The sequence below is a fragment of the Panthera onca genome, chromosome B4, assembly GCF_046562875.1.
Source record: "Panthera onca isolate mPanOnc1 chromosome B4, mPanOnc1 haplotype 2, whole genome shotgun sequence".
NCBI classification, from domain to species: Eukaryota; Metazoa; Chordata; class Mammalia; order Carnivora; family Felidae; genus Panthera; species Panthera onca.
Genome location: NC_138345.1, coordinates 101,077,074 through 101,098,763, shown reverse-complemented (window position 1 = coordinate 101,098,763; position 21,690 = coordinate 101,077,074). Strand labels below are relative to the sequence as shown.

General features: G+C 36.0%; 1 protein-coding gene across 6 annotated transcripts in view; it reads right to left on the bottom strand.

Annotated features, from left to right (window-relative positions):
- Positions 1-21,690, bottom strand: part of NAV3 (neuron navigator 3) — an 821,282-nt gene that overhangs the window by 33,543 nt on the left and 766,049 nt on the right. For all 6 annotated transcript variants that reach the window (XM_078449654.2, XM_060656893.3, XM_078449653.2 and 3 more), the window contains 6 exons: positions 21,146-21,229; positions 13,701-13,812; positions 6,736-6,857; positions 4,857-5,029; positions 3,072-3,225; positions 1,696-1,870 (listed from right to left, as the gene is read on the bottom strand). In XM_078449654.2, the coding sequence (XP_078305780.1) occupies positions 1,696-1,870; positions 3,072-3,225; positions 4,857-5,029; positions 6,736-6,857; positions 13,701-13,812; positions 21,146-21,229 (820 nt within the window). The remainder of the gene's footprint in view (positions 1-1,695; positions 1,871-3,071; positions 3,226-4,856; positions 5,030-6,735; positions 6,858-13,700; positions 13,813-21,145; positions 21,230-21,690) is intronic.

The window sequence follows — 21,690 nt, the reverse complement described above, 5'->3', positions numbered from 1 at the left end:
ATTCTGATTCACGGACATCAGTATTTTCAGGCTGATGAATACAGAGATTATAAATTTGATTTATTATATTTTATATTTATCATTATGAGTCTTAGTTTTTCCTAGACATGAATTTTTAGTTTCATTTTTACATGGCTTCTGTTTCTAAACTATCTTTAGTACTAACTGTGCCTCCTTTAAACTTTACTGTATTTCCATGAGATAAAACGATATCACATAACAAGCAGTGAAATCCTGCCATTAAGCCATCGTGTAAGGTACCAGCCCTTGCTCGTCTTTCCTTAAGGAGTCCAGCGAGGACACAGACGCTGACTGCCTTTGGCTGTGGACCCTACTTTCACTTCTCTGTTAGGCTCATCACGGACAACATATAGGATTTTGCTCAGGGCCACCAGAATCTATACATTTAAAGTTTTTATTTTTTTTTCTTTGTTGGCATCTTTTGAAGAGTGTGGATGATGACACCTTACAGACAATTTACACATTCAAGTTGCGACCACAGTCCCATAGTTTGATTCCGCTGAATGATTTTTAAGTTCGTTTAATTATGACCTCTCTCTGTTTCTTCTTGGCTACTAACATTGGTTTTACTAGATGCTTAGTCTCAGAATTCATTTCCCTCCCCCAATACCTGCCAAATGTTATATACAGTGTTTTCCTGAATTTCAGGGAGTTCCTACTTGTCTTTTAGTTGCCACTTGCCTCTTCTAAGAAGAAAGCAAGTTATATATTTAAGCCCTTCATTTTACATTATGAACAGCAGATGTAACAGAATTAACATTCTGACTTTTTAGAAGAGGTACGACTTATTACAAATCTTCATCAATATCAGCATGCTGTATCTCTGTTTCTCTTCTTCATCTCTATTTTAGTGTAATTTAAGGCAAGCCGGGAAGAACTATATAGTTGTATAATGGAATCCAAAGTTACCCAGGAACATGCATATCATTGGTTTCCAAGCGTCATCTGGTGGCTATGCTTTGCAATTACCACAGATCTTCATGTAACTCTTTCCTAAACTAAATCTTACATACATAAAATGATTCACTGCTATATACTTTATAACTGATAGTTCATCAGATACGAAGACAACATTATGTCATATGATTCTATCTGAGATGAAGTAAAACTATACCCTGGTTCCATCATTAGTACCGCTGCACACAATAACAGAATCCAGTGAATTCTTTACATTTGTTGAAAACTTAATAGAACTGTGATGTACTAGCATTATGTTCTCTCCAGGTAACGTCATGCACGATCATCTGGTCAAATTTAGGAATAGGTCCTGATGCACTCGTAAATGGGCTTTGTACACTTAAAATACTGTACGACTGTGTGGGATTATTAGCATTATATTCATAAATACTAACGATCACCACTGAGAATATCATTTCTTTATTGTGTTTGTAATCACCAAGGAAGTATTTCTCAAGCACAAGTAATTTTTTAAAATGATATGAAAACCATATGTCTTACGTGTGTCACTCTTTCACAGAGCATATTCTTTTAAAAGTATAACAGAGTAGAATACATTTTTGGGAGAAGGACTATTTCTGAGAATTCAGAGTGCTAACATTTTTAGGAGAGTGAGTTTAAGAACAGCGGTGGGCACGATTCTCCAATGCCAGCCCCCTCTCCCCTCATGAAATCATAGGCATGATTTCATTCAGGCAGGTGTGTGCACAAAATTACCTGAGGTAACGGACTCTGTGATATTCAGGTTGTTCAGAGAAAGTCCTAGTGACTGGCGTGAAGATGAGGAGGATGAACTACTTGAGGACTCTGACGGTGGACGAGCAGGCTTAGCTGCGTGACCGGTTTCTGCCTTCAGGCGGTCATTTTCAGCCTTCAGTATTTCAATTTCATTCTGTTGTGAAGACGGAAAATACAGGAAAACAAAATCCGGCCAGTTTGTGTGAGAAAATGGCACCAACTCTTTCATCAGAGGTAATTATTTTGTTTATTAAATAAAGCATGTGGTGATATGTTAAGTAAACAAATATAGATTATGAAAACAGGATTTTCTTCCAAAGAAGGTAAATTATCAACCTAGTCTCTGTTTCTTACATACATAGATTCATGTATTCATGAATATAGACACACTAACCCTTAGAATTTATATAAGTATTTTTTGAATGTATCATATATTTGAGGGGTCTTCTAGGACTTGGTCCCATTTGAATTAAGAGTCATATATTTGAAGAGTTTGCAAAATTTCTCATTTTAAATGCATTGTTAAATCTCACAGGTAAATAATGTCATTTGTAATAGTCTGAACTCACGTAGAGTTGACAACCAGAGCAAAACAGAAACAGTATCAATAAGGTGACTTAACATTACTGCAGAATTCCAGCCAACATCTGAAAAGTTGTTCCTTCAAAATGGAGCACTAAGCTCATAAAAACAACAAAAACCTTTTGATGAATACATATGGTAGCAGATAAATCTGCTCAGCAATGAGTTTTTCTTAGTTCAGTCAACTGTGGTACAGAGTGATGACCGGTTTACAATAATAAAATGAAAACTTAGTCTGAGCCCAGCCTGGTTCTGAAATTAGCCTTCAGATGCTTCCCCAAAATACAAAAGCTTTACTTTTACAGATGGCCTTCCACACCACTGTTACTTTGCATATTTAGAAGGCTTGTGTTAAATTTCTGTAGTTTCCTCATTACGTTTTTTTCCCAATAGAAAATAGGTAAAAGTAATTGAAAGCCAGATGTCAAAAGAACGGAAAAAAACCAACACAAAGGCAAATCGTGGACAAGTGTAGACCCAAGGGTTGTAGTAGTTCCTTTAAAAACTCGGCCCTCAAGTGAATCCAATCACTAGTACAAGTGTCTTGAATGGCCCTTGAGGGCAACTGGCCAGTCTGTACTCCTCATTCCAGCTTTGGATTTGACAAAATGCTCCATTCAGTATTAAGAAATGAGGTGCAAAGACTGAATAAACACACTGTGTTTCCACAGTGGGTTTAAAAGTGAGATGTGTTTTTATAATAACCAAGAGTGGAAAATAAACAATATTTTAAATCTCTCCTCTTTGTTCCTTGAAGGTGTTTCAGCACTGACCTGCATCCGGTTCATGGCTTCCCGGATCTGGTCAAGGTGATGAGCAGAGCTGAGGGCCTCCAGTCGGATATCTGTTAATTTTAATTCCTTTTCTCTGAGCTCGCTCTTCAGCTGCAGAATTATCTCTGCCTCAGCCTCGGTGCATTCACAGATCCTGAAGAAGGAAACAAACACAAAATCAGCGGTAGGGGAAAGCCGGAGGATTCGGAAAAGCAGTGCTTCTTTTAAGGCTGAGCTGCAATATTATCCAGCAGCTACAGAAGTTATTTGCTAACAGCAACACCTAAAGAGAAGGAGAAAGAGTTTTACAAACGGCAACACATTCACAGGTTCAAAACTGAAAACAGTAGCTGTCTTTTTCCTTTAATCCTTTCTTCCTATTTTCTGAACTTTAAAAACAATCCATTATTACTGAATACCAAGTAATCTTCAAAATTCCCTTGTTGCTCATATTCATGGGGCTGTGGAGTCATAGTATGACACCATTTCATTCTACCATTGTTCAAGGGACTTAAATCTCTATTTGCAGCTTATGAAACATTCTTTTTTTAAAGCAGTTATGATAGTCTTAAAACATTGATTTCTTTTTCTTTTTTTTTTTTTTTTGTAAACCGCCAAAGAATAACATTATTTGCCACAACACTGTCTTCAAGTTACCATGAAAATCCAATATAGATATTGTAGAAAATAAATCAGAGAGATTAGTTTTGGATATTTAACTCATGGAGGAGGGTTATACAACCCTCCTGGTAGGCTCAGCTGATTTAGGAGATCGGACTGATGAAGCTAAATCACAGGTTTCAACCCATGCAAGCAGGCTAGTCGAGGGCTACCTAAAAGTCATATACATTATTTCCTTATTATTTTGTTATTGTTGTCTTGTGGGCAGTTTTGCAGGAAATATGGTGAAAGAACTTGTTTTATATTAACTGATCTCTCTTCCATTTAAAATGCGAGGACTACATTTTTGCTTTGTTTGTTGCTTACCAAAATGATAGTGTTATGTTCCTCCTTCCTATACACGTGATGGAATTATCTAGGATCTACAAATGTCTTAAATGGTCCTACTAGTGGCTCTGTGCTACGTGAGAGTTCTCTGCTAGTCACAGTCAAGAAAATTTGATTCAAATAGTATCTAAAACAAGGAATCACCACATCCGAGTACATGTTCTACATCCAAAGGTTTCATTCATTCTTGTAACAACAAATAGCAACAATAAAAATGCTATGCTAGATTATCTCGTGGAATTAAAGACAAATGGATTACAGCTTGGTTTTAGGAAAACAGCTTTGACTTCAAAAAGAGAAAGACAGAGGTTTTTATCATTGAAATGCATGTGAGTGGTTTTAGAAAGAGCAAAAGCAGACGCTGCTTAGGTTAGAATCTGGGTCTTTGCAAATTTCATGCATCACACGCCATTTTACCGGGATCTATGCTTGTAGATCACAGGGCCATTTTGCCGTTTCTTTGGTGGCCAGACAAGGGGTGACCTGCATTGAATGCACAGTGAGACAGATACACGGACAAACGCAAGTGAAAAGAAGTGAGAATAAATGACTCATGAAAGTGGAGAATGAACTTCAAAAACATGCCAGTTCTAATATGTGAAAAGCAAAGGAGAAACAAATGCTGTCCATAGTTCTAAGGAAGATCTGAAAACGATCGGCACAGATGGTGTTGCCGCTGTGAAAGTACAACCGGACTGCATTTAGAACACAAACACGGGCTTGGCCCGAAGTTGCTTTCGAAAAATACTTCAGCATCCTGCCGACGGAGTGACTTACGCTGAGGCGGATTGTGAGGGCTTCATGGACGCGGACCCACAGTCACCTGCATTATGGGGCAATTTAGGGGATGCTGGAAGGGATGAGTCTGTAAGCTCTTCAATGTCCGAATGTGAGGAAGGAGGCTTGGTGGACTTTTTCTTCCCAAAGGCTTGTTTGAATGAGCTTCGCAGCTGCAAAGAGGACAGAAATTACCTTTCTTGTCTATTTGCACTTGGCAAATTTTGCTTTGGGGCGTTAGTTTGCAGATGCTATCCTAGCCACTGCCTGGGGTCAGTATGTACAAGCAGAGGATTAAGAGTTGCAGCACGGTATCTCTAGAAAAAAATGATACCATGTTTTGTGGTTTGTCTTATTCTTATATTAATCCAGCGCAGCGCAAACACGGAAGGCTTTTCAAATAGTGCAAGGTCAAGGGCATGGCTGTCAGAGCACTCATTTAAAACTAAGTACCTTGAAGGGATCTCCACTCCCAATGCTTCTCTCTTCAAGGCAATTTGTTTTAAATGGCCACTTTAGCGCTACAATCAAGTCATGTCCTGCTGACAGTATAAACTTAAAAAGCAAAATGAAATCAAATTCACCTAACACTTCATTAATTGTGATTTTCTATTCAAATTTTTCAATTCCCCTACTATTCAAAACCAGAATTGGTATCCCCTACAGCGCTATTCAGAAAGTGGTTTTACCTCTTCTCTTGAAAATTTGAGATTAAAATGAAAAGACACAAAGAAAAGACATACAAGGTAATCTGTTTTTAAAAGGTATAAAAAGCCTACTGCCAAAATGAATAGCATTCATGCCAAGGTAGGGTATTTTTTATAGATGCATGCCAAATTGTCCACGGTTTATATTCACCTCACTTCCTCTAGAGTTCACCTTGCAGAAACATGAAAGAGTGTGGAATTACAAATCAAGGGAAGGAAGGCTGATCAGTATTTTAAAATATTACCTGTATAAACATTTTTTTAAACAAAAAAAAAAATATATTTCTTTCATTATTTATAGTAGGCACTCCAGTAAAATCCTCTGATGGTTTAACGTTTTGGATTTCATCAAGAGTTGTACTTCTTTCAAAAATCGACCTTTGTTTCATGGCATTCAAAGAAACCCTTTACTTCGTGGTTTTTAAACATTTTGCTGTGATAGCATCTTCTCCGTTTTTTTAACAAATGCTTTGTGCTATCATAAATTAAATCTCTAGCAAATGTAAGGCAGTGCTCTGTTGAAGCATTTCTCTGTTTCTGCTATATTCTCTTGGTAAAAAAAGATAGAAAGCAGACACTCATGTAGTTCATTTCTCGTGAGGCGAAGCTTTATTTACACTATAAGCCCCGTGGAAGTGAGAGGTGCGAAGACCGTCAAGGTTTCTTCTGTCCCTACTTTTACAATCTATTTCTTCTCCTCTTCCCCCAGCCCCACCATCACCACCACCACCACCACCACCACCACCGCCACCACTCCCACCATCTCTCCTTCTTTCTCGCCTCCACGATAAATCCCTGCCCTGTCATTTACTAGCAGACGTTATCTTATTTTTCCTTACAACAACTCTATAAAGCCAGTGTTGATGATCCTATTGTTACAGATGAGAAAAATGTAGGCCCCCCTCAAAGGGTGAAGGAGCCTGCCTACAATCCCAGTAGTAAGTGGCAGAGTGGGGATTCAAACCCAAGCCTGGTCCTGACTTCAGCACCATGCCACCCTAATTTTGGTGACGAGTCCAGCATTCAAGGGGCCAGTTACCTGAATGACAGTCTTTGTAAACCGCTACAGATTTCTAAATCTCATAAGGAAAAAACAAAAACAAAAACAAAAACCTGACTCATTGTGCAACAATATGCTTCTCAATGAGATGAAATGACCACGGCTTACTTACCCAGTTTTTCTTTTTCTTTTTCTTGGAGTCAGCATCATTACCACTACCAATGCTGGAATGGCTTGTGGCACTGTTGATACTAGAAACACTTTCAGAGGAATGTTGTCTTCTGATACGGAGATCTAGCAACAGATAGACAATATCACATTAGCTCATACACTTTCACTGGGAACAAATAAGACCATTAGGCTTCCTGAGAGGAAGTCTGCTAATAAAAGTCAACATGGCTTTGTGCAAATCGTTTCAGGGCAGCTTTGGTTTTTAAGTGTAATAAAATACAACCTTATTTGCTTTAATTAAATGCGTTATCTTCATTAAGATTCATTGAACATCTCATATAAGTCTGTAGCATTGGTGGTTTAATGAGTCCCGAGTTTTTACCCAAAAATGAAATGCTATGCTACTGATTTCCACTGAATACCTGGATCAAACAGATCTTCCAAGTGATTTATTCCAAATGATTACTCCCATGGAGTAAATGGAAACTCATAACTGCATGAGAATTAATTGTGTCTTTTTAATATTAGTTCTTTGGATACAGCTACCGAAGCCAAGTATATTAATTTTCCATTTCATAGAATCATACCATGATAGAGCCAAAACAAACCTTGGAAGTCATTTAAGCACTTCAATTCACAGATGAGGAAATTGAAGTGCAAAGAAGTAACCTGACCGAGGTCAAAGAGTCAGTGGGGGGAAGACGCTCAAGAGAGAATCTGGGTAGATGACATGTATACACTAAACGGAGCACATATTTAAGACAATGCATCATAATCCCTGCCCATGACGTGGAATAGTAATGGTGACAGTAATAATAACCACAGGTAATAACAAACCTAGCTTTTACTCTGTGTTGGCTCTGACCTGGGATTATTTAATTTCATTCTTAAAGCAAAGTGTTGAAATGAGTTTAATTACTAAAAATCATTTGACCAGAGTTACAGAGCTGAAACACAGCAGAGCCAAGCCGAGACCTGGACAGATTGTAATGTCTGTCATGCTAACTGCCACGTGATATGGGCTTGCCGTGCTTCTACAAAGCATGTAGTGCTTCTCTAGTCACACAAGACGATTTGAGGAAAAAAAACTTTTGGCATTTATTCACATTTTGAAGATATCCACTTACTCCATAAAATCAGCCTATAAGATTAATTTACAGTTGTTGAAATTGACATTTTACTGAGAGTTAAATAAGTAATTTTACTTACTGCTTACAGTGAACTAATATTAAGTGTTAGTGGAGACACTACCAATTCATAAAATTACTTTTAAGGCCCAGTCTACTTTAAGGTCAAATCTATTATTATATTTAATTGGCATCAACGCAGATTAGCCGAGCAAAAAATTTCAGTAGAACTTATGTCAGAAATCACTATATAGCTTTCAAAAAGTTTCCATAGAAACAATAGTATAAAATCAAAGCTTTCCAGTTGACAGATGTACTTAACAGTACACTGCCCCATGACAATGGAACTATAACTGGTTCCTTTTAAAACATATAATCAGTGAACATGTGTGTGGGTATGAAATATATGTATACATATCTCCATCCTTAGTCATATACATATATATCAACATATACCTCAACTTTTTCCCTTAAGATATTAAATATGCTAACAAATTTTATAGGAGCCAAAAATAAAACGATTTTTCAGACTCTGTAGATTGTGGCCTCTTAAAAGTGCTTTAAAAAATAATGATGTGTTTACATGCCCCAAACATTACCAATGTCACAACTTAAGGCATTTATAGTATCTTTTAATCAACTAATACTAGAAGTTGTATGAATAAAGAAAAGAAGAATATGTTGGTACTTATTTGTGTTTTACATTTCTGCTGTGCTTGGTTATAAGCTTTTGTGATCAAGATACATTGTTTTTTAGGTTTTTTCCTAGTAATTGACTTTCACAACTAAAGCAATGGTACTGGATGTTAAGGTACTCAAGAGTTTTTATTATATCCAGTATTAATAAATTGTATTTGGCTTTGATTAACCTTCAAAATTTGAGAAGATAGGTAAATTCTTATAATCATAGGTCAAAAGTAGTCCTTGTAGGTATTATTTATCTTCAGTTATGAATGCATTCACCAATAAAGAATAAAAAGAGAATCTGGGCATAAAACATACTTGTTGAATTATTATGAACCGAATTCATTATACTGAAAAGCAAATTTCAGTAATATCATGGAATGAAAGGAATTTATTTTATTCATCTCTAACAATTTCTTGCTAGTGTTTGTAAGTATTTGATTCAGTACATGTGACACTACAGAGCTTGGAAAAGAACGGTTGACCAAATGGATGTGAACCTTATGAACGAACGGAGAAGCTTATTTTAAAAGTCTGTATTTCAGTTACGTGTTTGTTCATCCATTCATTCCCACTTCCCACCCTTCTTACCACCGATGCCCCAGCTGAAGCTATTACTAACATTTCTCTGCTTTACAGCAAGAAGAGCTGTCCAAGTTCAAACCATTCTGTAAACAGTAGCTAGAGAAATCTTTAAAACGAAAATGTCATCATCACTCCCTTACTTCAGACTTTTTAGTAGATTACCATTTTAATAAGAAAGAAAATATTTCAACTCTTAAAAATGGCCTAAAAGTCCCTCAGTAATCTGGTCAGTACTTGTCTCTCTAACCTGGTTCTTCTTATTTCACCTCTGCTCATTGTATCAGCTCCATAAAGGCAATAGTCTGTTTTCTATCTCAAGACTCTTCTGGAATACTCCTCTTTCAATATTTGCCATATACATTGATAATTGTTCCTTGGATCTCCCCCTAAATGTTGCTATCTGGGAAAGGCCTTTCCTGACTATGCACCTCTAGTAGGTTCCCTGCTACCCTTGCTTTCTATAGCACTAATTCTTGTCCATTTTTTAACTTATAACTGTTTTGCCATGCATATTCAGCTATACCTATGATCACAACAATTGCTAATTTTCTGCTCTCCCACAAGATTTAAGGTTTATTTTTTTTAATGTTTATTTTTGAGAGAGAGAGTGCGCGAGAGAGTGGGGTAGGGGCAGAGAGAGAGGGAAACAGGATCCAAAGCAGACTCTGCTCTGATAGCAGAGAGCCGGATGTGGGGCTCAAACTCACAAACAGTGAGATCATGACCTGAGCTGAAGTCAGACGCCCATCTGATGGAGCCATCCAGGTGCCCCAAGTGTAAATGTTTAATGGAGACAAAGATTATATCTGTTTTGTTTACCGTTGTATATCCAGGACCTTGTGCACACTATGGCTTATGGTAGGCAATCAGTAAGTGCTTGTGGGCAATATTATTCTTATTCATTCAGCACAACTGTTTGCCTAACATTCCTAAAAATGTATTCACTGTTCATAGCAATTTACTACGTGTTTTGTTAAATTGTATTTGGTACATCTCAAGGAAAAACTATTCTATGTTTATATACAGAGGTAGTGACTTAAAAAAAGTATATTTTGAAAAATAAAAGTAAAATTTTCTATTACTTTACCTTTCATATATGGTTATATATATGTATCTCTATATCATTAAATTTACACAGAGATATATTTATAACCTTTTGTGGCAGTGGACTGTGAGTCCTTGAGAGTAGGGGGCTTTGTTTTTTATCTTTGTATTTCAAGATCTAACAGAGCGACTAGTATATATCAGCTACTCAGATAACATTTGTGCATGAATAAATAAATTTATTCTATTATAGACTGCTATTATTTATCAGGCTCTGTTAATAAATGGGATGAACACATAGAAAATAGAAAGTTACATTAATTACGTGATTTTGTCTCAGTTTGACCTGTCTATGAAACTGTTGCCTCACTCCAAATATATATTGTAAGACTATATGTTACAAATTTACCTGACATAAATGTGTAAAGCTCTCGAAAACCAAATCTCAATATGATTTCAGACTGTAAGTTCATAGCTTATAGCTTATACAATCACCATAATGACCCATGGACAGATACATAAACAGTCCAACAGACTTTATTTTCTGTATGTGATGCCAATGGTCAAGATAGTAAGAATCAGTTTGTGTTCACTGAATATATATTATAGAAACATAAATATCCTATATACACTTATAATTATTTGTTTTTGTCAGTTTTAAATCTTATAAAATATTTTTTAATCTTTCTTGACCAATTTGAATATTAACTGTTATCATTTTACTCATTTTATGTACCCCTCCCACATTAGTGAGCAGAGGAATTCCTTTTTTCAATTCCAGTAGATACATTAGGGTACCTGTTGCCTAAGATAAAAGGAATCCTTCCAGAAAGTTTTACTTCAGTGACTTGTACTGTGTTAAAGAAAGGATTAAGTCTTTTTCAATCCCTTCTCTGGACCTATTTACAACATGAAGATTCAGAACATAAGCTGCTTTATTATAGCTCTAAGATAAGCTTTAAATATGCAGTAATTTTCCATGTAGCATATAAATCAACTCCCCCGCATGGAAAGTTGCTAAATTCCTAACAGAAGTAGCCCCTAGAGGACTAGTTTGTCCTTCAATTTAAGTATCTCTCACTTTATAATTTTTTTCTAAAATTTGAATTCTAGTATTTAAAAAATTGCATTTTTTTATTTTATTAAACATTTTTTTTAGTATTTATTTATCTTTGAGAAAGAAAGAGAGACAGAGTATGAGCAAAGGAGGGGCAGAGAGAGAGAGGGAGACACAGAATCCAAAGCAGGCTCCAGGCTCTCAGCTGTCAGCACAGAGCCTGACGTGGGGCTCCAGCCCATGAACTGTGAGATCATGACCTGAGCCAAAGTTGGATGCTTAATGGACTAAGCCACCCAGGCACACCAAAAATTGTATTTTCTTAAATTAAAATTCAAATAAACCCCTTTTATGTGTACAGCACCCCCACAGTCACTCGGGTTGAGAAAACATACCACCCTACCATTGATTAGAAAAGGCAGACCTTACATGAATTAGGGCACCAAAGTACAATGCAAATTTTGATAGAGGAACTACAGTTATCTCCAGAAACATACCACAAGGGGACCTCATTAATTTTAAGGGTCAAGGAGGCATATTTAGGCTAACTCTCTTAGGTCTCAAAACGTTTTTATGCTGAGCACACAAGGCAGAAAATTTTAAGTAGAAATAAACAGAACATACAAAAAACTTTTAGAGAATTAGAAGAAGTCAGGGTAGCTGAAATATACAATGTGACAAAAAAGCAAAGCATAAGGTCTAGACCAGTGTCTAGCAAATAACTGATAATCATTATATATTTGTTGAGTGAACAAAGATGACGAAGAGAAATTATGTCATGTTAAGAAGTTTGTATTTCATCCTAAAGGCAAGGGATACCTGTAGATATTTGTTGTTGACTAATGCTCTGGTTTCAGTGTGAAGAATGATACAAAAGTGTTAAGGTGAAGGGCAGGAAGGATTTAGGAGTTTGTGGTCACAGTTCAGGGGAGAGATAAGGGATGGTAATAGTAGTATCTGAGAAAAGGAACACATCCAAGAGATACTTAAGGGGTGGAATCAATAGAACTTGGTGATTTAATGAATGAGGAGAGGAGGATATATGAATGAACATCTAGGTTTATGGCTGGCTATATGGAAGAATGGTGGTGCCACTTACTGAGGCAAGGAACACTGAAGGCAAAGCAGGTCTGAGAGGGAAGATGACAAGTTCAAATTTGGAGATGTTGAATTTAACGTGACAAAGAGACATCCAAAGATAACCAAGTGGAGCTCTCTCTTATGCAGCTCGATTTATAGATCTGCAACTCAAGAGATGAGCCTGGCCTGAAGAAATATTTTTGACAGTTATCAATGCATAAATGATAGTTATAGCCAGAGTATTAGATGAGTTTATAGATTTTTAGATAGGAGAAGGGAATCACAATGCACAAAATCATAATGGAAGAGAGTTTAGGACTGGGTTCTAAGAAATATCAGCATTTAACAAAACGATACAAATGAGTAAACCTGCAAAAGAAACTTTCAAATAGATTTCAATGCAGCAGGAGAAAAAACTAAGAATGTGAATATTACAAACATTACAAGAAATTAATGTGTCAATTAGGATGGAATGGACATCAGTATACAATGCGGTCTGCATGTTAAATACAGTAAGAATTTTAAATGTGGTACTAGATTTCGTGTCGTGTAAATCATTATTGATCCTGGAGAGAACTCTTTTGGGTTGATGGTAAGAGATGCCACACTCCAGGGGTCCGAAGTGTGACTGGCTGCTGGAGACATTAAAAGATTCCATAAAATGTTCCCAGAATTCCCCTGGAAATGGAAACATACATGATAGGGCATTCAAGATTTATAAAAGCATTTGTTTAGCTGGTGAAGAGTTGAGCATGTTGAATGCCATTGAAAAGAGGTAGGGCATGAATAAGTAGAACCCACGCAAAGAAAAAACTGACATGACATTAACACAAAGCATTTCTACAGTGGGAAACTAAGGGGTGGGGGTGATGGCAAAGGAGATTATCTTATTATTGTTTAGAACTGACAAGCATAGTAATAATTAAAAGTAGACTTTTAGTCCTTTTTCTTATTGTTTTTAGCATTTTCATAAGAAGTGTCCCTTTTTAATGCCTCCACCCAGAAGGAGCTGTTCCACACATCTTCTCCTTGGAATTTGACCATATTAATTAATTCATTTTCTTTACAGATCTAGACTTTGATGGTCTTTACAGGGTTTGTTTTGCTTCAAGTCAGAGATAAATGTATTAGCCAACCTCCCCAGCCCCACTTTCACCAAACCAAACGGAGAGAAAGGTGTGTCCTACTATAGAAGCAAATTCCTTAAACTTAATTAAAAATTTATTTGATGAGGAAAGCTACTGTTCTTAAATTCTGGGATTCTGACTGCCTTAATACCAACTTATTCCTTATAAAGGACAATGCCACTGAGTAAAAGCAGCTTCACTCTAATGAATCAAATAGATATTCATTACATTGAATGAAAAATGGCAATACTTCTAAATATACCTTTGGGAGGGTGGTCTGGACCATTCAGTGCTCCCTGAATAGCTGCTTGGGCAGCAGAGTTCTGGGCCTTCAGCATTTCAATGGTTTCCCTTAGTTCTATAAGTTCAGACTCCTGTGAAACAAATAGAATTTAGAGGTTTTAGTACCTAGAGAGAAAAGCAAAATGTCCTTGCTTATAATTCACTACCAACTGGGTTCAATTGTACGTGGTGCGAACGTCCTGAGAGATTTGGATGCCTGACTAACCTTGTCAAGTTGCATTTAACAACTTCTCATTTAGTTAAATGTAAAGGAGAATAAAAACAAAAAAAATGCCTTGGTTATTTTCTTATGAATGTGACCTGAATGGTCTTTATTCCTTTCAAAGGGTGGCACCTAAAGCTGGACAGTTCAACACAAAGCAAGATGTCACATGGTTCATTTTATACCAAACCTATGAATACCACCAGATTACATCACAGGGTTAGCTATCAGGATTGTACTGGTGAATCAGACTGCATTTTACTGTCAGCCGGAAACCCTGAATGAATGACTTCAGATTTTGTCTCTTTGATTTTGCACTTGGGGAATTGATTCTTCATACCCAAGTATAAAAAGAGGTATTCATCCCTAACTCATTGCTACTAAATATCATATTATTAAATTCTGCTTTGCAAATCATGGTCGTCTTAGATTCTGCTACTTTTTATCCAGTAAGATTTTTAGCATGGAGACCTCAATTTTACCAAGCCAAAACAACACAGGAATTTTTTAAAGTGAATAGAATTATATGCAATGTACATTCCTTAAATAATAGTTCATCAAAAAGAAAAAAAAAAGGTAGCTTACAAATCAATTTTTTATACAACATCTGTTTTCTTATTGAACTTAGGGTAACTTTAAGATGTGTCTCAAAGAACATACAAATATGATTTTTCACAGTTATCTAAATGAATTATTTAACCACAAGTGACTACGAGGCAGCATCAGGAAGACATGTGCCTCACTGCAAAATGAAGTAGAGTGTTTTTTCTAGCATTGGCAGTATTTCCATCGGGAGCCCCCAAACCAGGAGTATCCAGAATTCTTGGCTGTGATAGCAACTCTAAAAATTAGAATTTTTGTCAGCCTCTTAGAGGGAGAATTCCTAGGTAATGTAATTGTCATTTATCATTTTCTCTAGCATCGTTGGCAGAAATCCAAAGAATCAGGCTTGGGTTCTTCCCTCCATAGTCAGTAGCTTATTCCTACTCTCTGTCTTCCGAATATACAAAAAAAGGTAAGATCACAACATTGCCTTTGTAGGAAACTGCTTCAGATATGAGAACATCCAGAGACTATTCGAAAGTTAGACACTTAAAAAAAAAAAAAAGGGGGCAATGCTAACTGTAATGATATCCAACTTTGGAATAGATACCTAGCACATCCTGTAACTATTGTCACTGGATATCTGACGTATTTGTAATGGACACAGATATTAAAAAAATAAACCCTCTTACAGACTTCTAATAGTTTGTAAGTCAAAGAATTACATAATGAAAATCAGTAACAATCTTGTGGATTCATAGATGGATCCTTAAATACTTGACTGTAATTCATTTGCATGTATTTTTCACAAAAGAAACAGGTTTGTGGAAAAGTTTCACTGTCATAATACAAATTTCGTCATAATTTCTGTCTCTCCAAGTTCTATCTAAATTTTTTCCCTTGCTCAATTAGTAATAGGTAAGTTTACCAAAATTTAACGTGTTTTCCATTTAAAATAAATTTCCCAGTAGATAAAATGTTTACTGAAAATTCATTCTGCCTTTACCAGAAAATTATTCACAAAAGGAGATCTACTGTACATACTTAATCAATCACATAATTTAAAGAGTAATTTTACAACGTGTAAACTAGAATACAAGTTAAATTTTGATTAAAATCAGATTTTCATCCTTGAATTTAAAATCAACAGTGCCTGTACCGTGGATTAAAATCTGCTGAAATATGTGGCTTTAAGTTGAAAGAAGTAAAATGGAAATGAGATCTCATACTTAATTTTATGAGTAAGCAGACTTATTTCAGGGTCTAAACTTTAATGTTTTCTACGGAAATCTCTTCTCAAAACTGTTATAACAAAGATTACAAGTGGAATGTTCAGGGAATATTGCTTTTTCAGAAAATAGCTTTTAATGTGAGGTAGAAGAATGCTCACTTTTAAAACTAAGTATCTTCTAAAAAAAACATATTAAGCACGTTAGTTATTATGCAGCATGGCACAGTAGACCCAAAGGAAGAATAACTAGGTAACAGATATATTCATTATATAGTTTGGGAAAATCACATACATGAAAAAATTAGTTTAGCCAAATTCATCTTAGTAGTTCTTTAGGGGAACTTCATAAGTACATGCAAGCACCTATAAAATATTCCAGTGTCTTTAATTAAAAAGATAGGTAAATTTGACAGTGATAATCTGTTCAAACCTGAACTAGGTATCTCTATATACATGCAAAAATTCCTTCCTTCTTTCTTATTTCAGTTGATGAGATCCATCTTCCACATCACTTCAAACTACAGCTATCCTTTTCTCTGAGTCTTCCCATATGATTTTTCCCTTTGCTTTAAATATTTTTCTCACCATTAAAGGCCATGGTAGAATGAGCTTGAAACCTCTTAGTTTGCCTTTCAGAAAAACTAAAGCCCTTCTCTGTGCTTCCAGATTTAAAGCATTCAGCTTATTTAGCTGTTGTAGACTTTATCTTTTCACCTGACTTAGGATCTCAGTAAATGTTGGGGTGATTTTGCTCAAATGTTCTGGTCTATGTTAAACAGGTGTTTATCTCCTAAGAATAATGTAAAGCTTCAATTCTACTTATATTTTAACAACAGGGTGTTTGATCACCTATGGTGCCATATAAAAACATCAGTGACTTTATTATTCATTATAAACAGGAAGTCTGGATATGGCTAAATCAGTGAAATCATTTCCTTGGGATGGCAACAAAGTCAGGGTTATCCTTTCTCTCTTTTCCAGTAGTAAGTATATAAAGGTTAATAGAAGGCACTTGAAAGTGAAAACTTGACTGAGACATATAAATTGTTTTTAAATAGTTTATTTCTAGTTTTCCTTTTCTTCTCCTTCATAATTATAATTGATTGTTCACATTTATTTTTAAGCCATATTTTTCTAAGGTGATTATAATGCTTGGAAATTGCAATGCTGCTTCCAAGTACAATTATGAATTCCTCTTTTTTTGCTGTATAATTAGAAGCAAGTTCTAGAAATAGCCAAATATAAAATCATTTGATACTCTGAAATATTTTCATATAGTGTCTTTATTTTGAAAGTGACCAAATAGAAGATACTTGAGTTTTAAGAATATTACACTTTCAGGAAATTAAAAAAAAAACTGGAAAATGTATATGCCATCAGGATAAGGATTTAAAGTCTCTTCTAATCCAGTAGTATCCATTTTCCTACTCTCTTCATATATACTAAGGAGAAGATTGAGGCTAGGATAATTCTGTACAGGATCTTGGGAATAGATGATCAGATCATATTTCATTGATGTTTCTCACTTTTCAAACGTGGTACTTTAAAACTTGGGAACCAAAAATTCATTCACCTACAATAAGCTATTGTAGATAATGATGTCCCAAATATCTGCCATTGATGTAAGATTCCAGTTTTCCATGAAAGTTTCTTGTGTACAAGAAGGTGGATGGAGGCAGTATCTTTTCCAATTGTTTTGTACATGTCTCTGAGGCTAAATAAGTATCAAGGTCAGGCTTGGAATGCTTCAAAATGAGATGATCAAATAGTTTGTCATAATACTCACCTTGCTTGGTATCCTCTCCAACCTAATTTCCTAACTGCATCTGACCTCTTTCCAAGTTTCTCCTGGAAACTTGCAAATTTCCTACAAGCTTGGCAATAAATCTCATCAACCAACTTGACCTTCTAGGCAAGGTTCTTAAAAAATTTCTGCTAAGCCTGTCTTTGGTTTCATCACACTGACATTCAGTTAATCTTAAACTATCTAGCTGTAGTTTCTTTGAACACATCCTACTCCCCATCCCTGTGTGTGTGCCTTGAAATCTTGTAAATTTTTCTACTGAAAGAACCCAGCCAGCCCTGATTCTAAGAAAATACACTAGTTCATCAAATCCCAGTAGTATAAGTAACTTGCATCCATGAAAAATTTATGGATTCAAATTACCCTCTGGGAGGGACAGAGAGAGACAGAGAATCCCAAGCAGGGCTTGAACCCACAAACTGCGAGATCACGACCTGAGCCAAAACCAAGAGTCAGATGTTCAACCAACTGAGCCACCCAGGTGCCCCTTGAAATCCTATATTTTTATCATAATCTGTCACCTACTGGAATATATACTCTTATAACCAGTTATACACAGTTTACATATATAGAATGCATATATTATATATGTACACTATAAAATATATGTCATATACATATAGTTCACTGCTAAATTCTCAGTAGCTAGAGCAGTGTCTTATACAGAGTAGAAATTCAATATAACTTTGGTGAATGATTAAATGGACAAATGAGCCTTGGAACTCCAAGAACAGAGTTTCAAAACCTCTGCTCTATATGCTCTAATCTTTTTCCCAGGATTGTTGGATCACCAGAGAGCAATATACCCTTTTATCTCAGCTCCCTGAAGAAATGACTTTACTGAAATATGATTAAATGTTATGCCCTCAGCTTTTAGAGAAATGTCTATTTGAACAGCGATTTTGTCTTTTGTTATTCCATGACCCCAATTTTAAAAACTTTACAATAAATTTGTCCTTGAATTCAGTGCCAAAAAGTTTGTCTCTCCGATCTAAATTATACTCTTCTGGTCAGAAAATGAGAGCTACACATGCCAAGCAATCCCCCTTTGTGTGCTGGCTTCCTTGACATTCAATTCCATTTTGTGCTTTGCAGTAGTGATTACGTAGGCTCAGGCGTCTTGTTATATACATTCTTCTACTGGTTTTCACTAGATTCCGTTACTGAGTTGTGCCATATCGTATTACAATTAATTTTATGATTCTCAAAACCACCTTGGATATAGGCAAGTTATACATCTCAGATTAATAAAATAAATTACTAACACTGTTGTGTGCATACAGCTTGCAATGAGACAAGCAATCACTTTATTTTCAGTTAAAAAAGGGCAAGGCAATTTCAGACATCATGGCATCTTCTGAGAAAATTTCATAATTTGGCAATGTTACGTTATGGATAATTTTAAAATTCCAGGTACTATGCAGATGTGTTTAAAAATATTTGGGCATTATTCATAGGCATTATGAAAAAATTAACAACTGCGTAGTTTTCCAATTTTTGTAAGAAATTTTACTTATAAATATAAAGTAATTAAAGGAAATATGGGGGGGTGAAAAACATTAATTTTGACTTTTTAAAGATATGAGACTTAAATACTAGCTATGATTTCTAGTGATATGCCTGGCATATGGACAATGATAAACTTGGCTTATCCTATATCCCTTAAGGGGAAAAAGGAAAGCAATGTAAGAAAGGTAACATTTTTGACTATCCACTGTATGTAGTGTTATATAGTACCTTATTTGTTCCTCATAATGCTTCTGTAAGGTAGTTATTATAATCCTGATTTTTAAAATGATGAATTTAAAATAAATAAATAAATAAATAAATAAATAAATAAATAAATAAATAAAATGATGAATTTGAGGGTCAGAAAAGGAAAATTCCTCAGCCCTTACAGAGGTTCCACTGATGGGGTGCCTGGATGGCTAAGTTAAGTGCTGACTCTTGATCTCAGCTCAGGTCATGATCTCATAGGTTGTGAGTCCAAGCCCTGCATCTGCTCTGTGCTAAAGGCATGGAGGGAGCCTGCTTGGGATTCTGTCTCTCCTTTCCTCTGTCCCTCCCCAGCTTGTGCATGCTTTCTCTCTCAAAATAAATAAATAAACTTAAAAAAAAAAGAGGTTCCGCTGAGATCCACACTCAAGCTTCCTTATATTCTTTCCCACTTGGCTGCCCTAAAAGACCTTTGTAATCCTATTTGCCAAGTTCTTAGGTTACATAGTGAAGTGGTAAACTGTACTGCCCCTCTCCTCTTCAAAAAAGATTAAGATAAAATTCCTGTGCTCAAAAGGCATTTGTCATCTTCCCTTACAGAACAGGTTTGACAGGGATGGATAGTGCTCTCTTTCATGGGCAAGAGGGAAATCTGTGAAATAGGAGCATGGAAGACAAGGGCAAATAACGTTACAGTTTGCTAATTACACCAGGCTACAAGAGGAATATTTGATTTTTCTCTTTAGTTTAATTGGGCTGTTCATTCAGGGTTTTTTTTTTTTAATGTAAAAATTGGTAAACGAACACAATGGTAACATATGCTAGCTCTCTAAAGCTAATGACATACTTTACGGAACTAAAGACAAAAACTGAAGCCATCTCTAGGGACAGATATAGGTACAGATTCTGAAAACAGCCAAAGCTTTTCAGATATTGGATCTCTGAAAATTAGATGAAAACTGGACATCTGCTCAGATCATGCACATATGCAGGTTTTACAAATGTTTCCATACAATTTTAGAGACTGCATCTGTCTCTGACACCCATCCAAGGACCCAGGTTAGGGCCGAAATAACGGCAGAGAGGTAAGTTACTGGTCACCCCATGGAAAGTGTCCATACTCTTTCTAGGCAACGTGAACCTTTTTGATATGTCTGCCTTGTGACCTAAATTCTCTGTTTCTTTCTTTTTAGAATTCCTTCTCCCACTCCGTAAAAACCCGTCAGGTTTATTTTAAAGCTTTTCATATAAATTAGCTTTACTTTTCAAAGACAGCATCCCCAGATGCCAACTGGTCCTTGTTAGTGCAAACGACCCAAATCTTCATTTAGCATTCCGCATTTCTAAACTTCAGCTCACGATCAGTGTTTCAGTCTCATCTCACAGATGCTGTACCCTGAGTCCCTTTACTTTGTAGAGTCCTCACTCTCCTCCAGACTTTCCTCACGCCTATCTCAGATTATAGCCATGGTCCATAACTGGGTTTACAGACCATAAATTTGTGAAAATTCTTGTCAGACTGTAATTCTTGTCAACTGCATAACAAATTGTTCCTGGAATATTCTAACTCTTTCCTATACAACTGCTTCTCTTTCTTAAAACATTTGGTATTCTTTTAATGGGTCCAGTCAGAAGTGAAATAGATGGCCTAGAAAGAACTTTGCGTGTGCGTGTGTGCGTGTGTGTGTGTGTGTGTGTGTGTGTATTCTAATATAGATGAATCTGAATCATAAGTCTTTAAAAATTAAAATCTGACAAGAAAATGCATTATCTTGTCATTGTTTCAATCTAATAAGGAAGGGATCCTCTGAAGCATTATATTTAAGGAGCTGCATCTCAGGCATTGTTTAAACATCCTATGTAACTTGCTGTCTTATTTGAATCCCCTGTGGTGATTCTTGAACATACCTTCTGTTCCGCTGTCATAGTTAGACTTTGCAGTCGACCAGTCATATTCCCTAAACTCTTTTCAAAAGCTGCTACGAGGTGAGCCTGTGAACAAAACGGAAGGAACACATTTTAAATGTCAGGACCTTACGCAGATGGATGAAAACTCTTCATTTTATAAAATGCTGAATTTCAGGTGTTCTAATTCTTTAAATACTATGACCATCTTGGTTAGCTCTCAGTGATGACTCTCCTTTAACATCAATCTTTATTTATATTCCTAAACTTCAGTTTAAATTCAGTGTTTCCATTTCTTGACATTTAATGTGAGTTCAACTTCTGAAAAGGGATGGCATTTTGCAAATAATAACACCTTCCGGCCTGCATCTCACAGAGGATTTGACACCCAAAATGCTGAATAAAGTTCTGAGTTGCCAAGTTTTTAGACTTCAAGCTCAAGGGGAGGTCACTGCAGTAGTCAATGGACAAATGTTTCTCCTTTTTATACCTGCATGATGACCTTTGGAGATATTGTTAGTTCCTTTATTGTAATGACACTCTCCTTC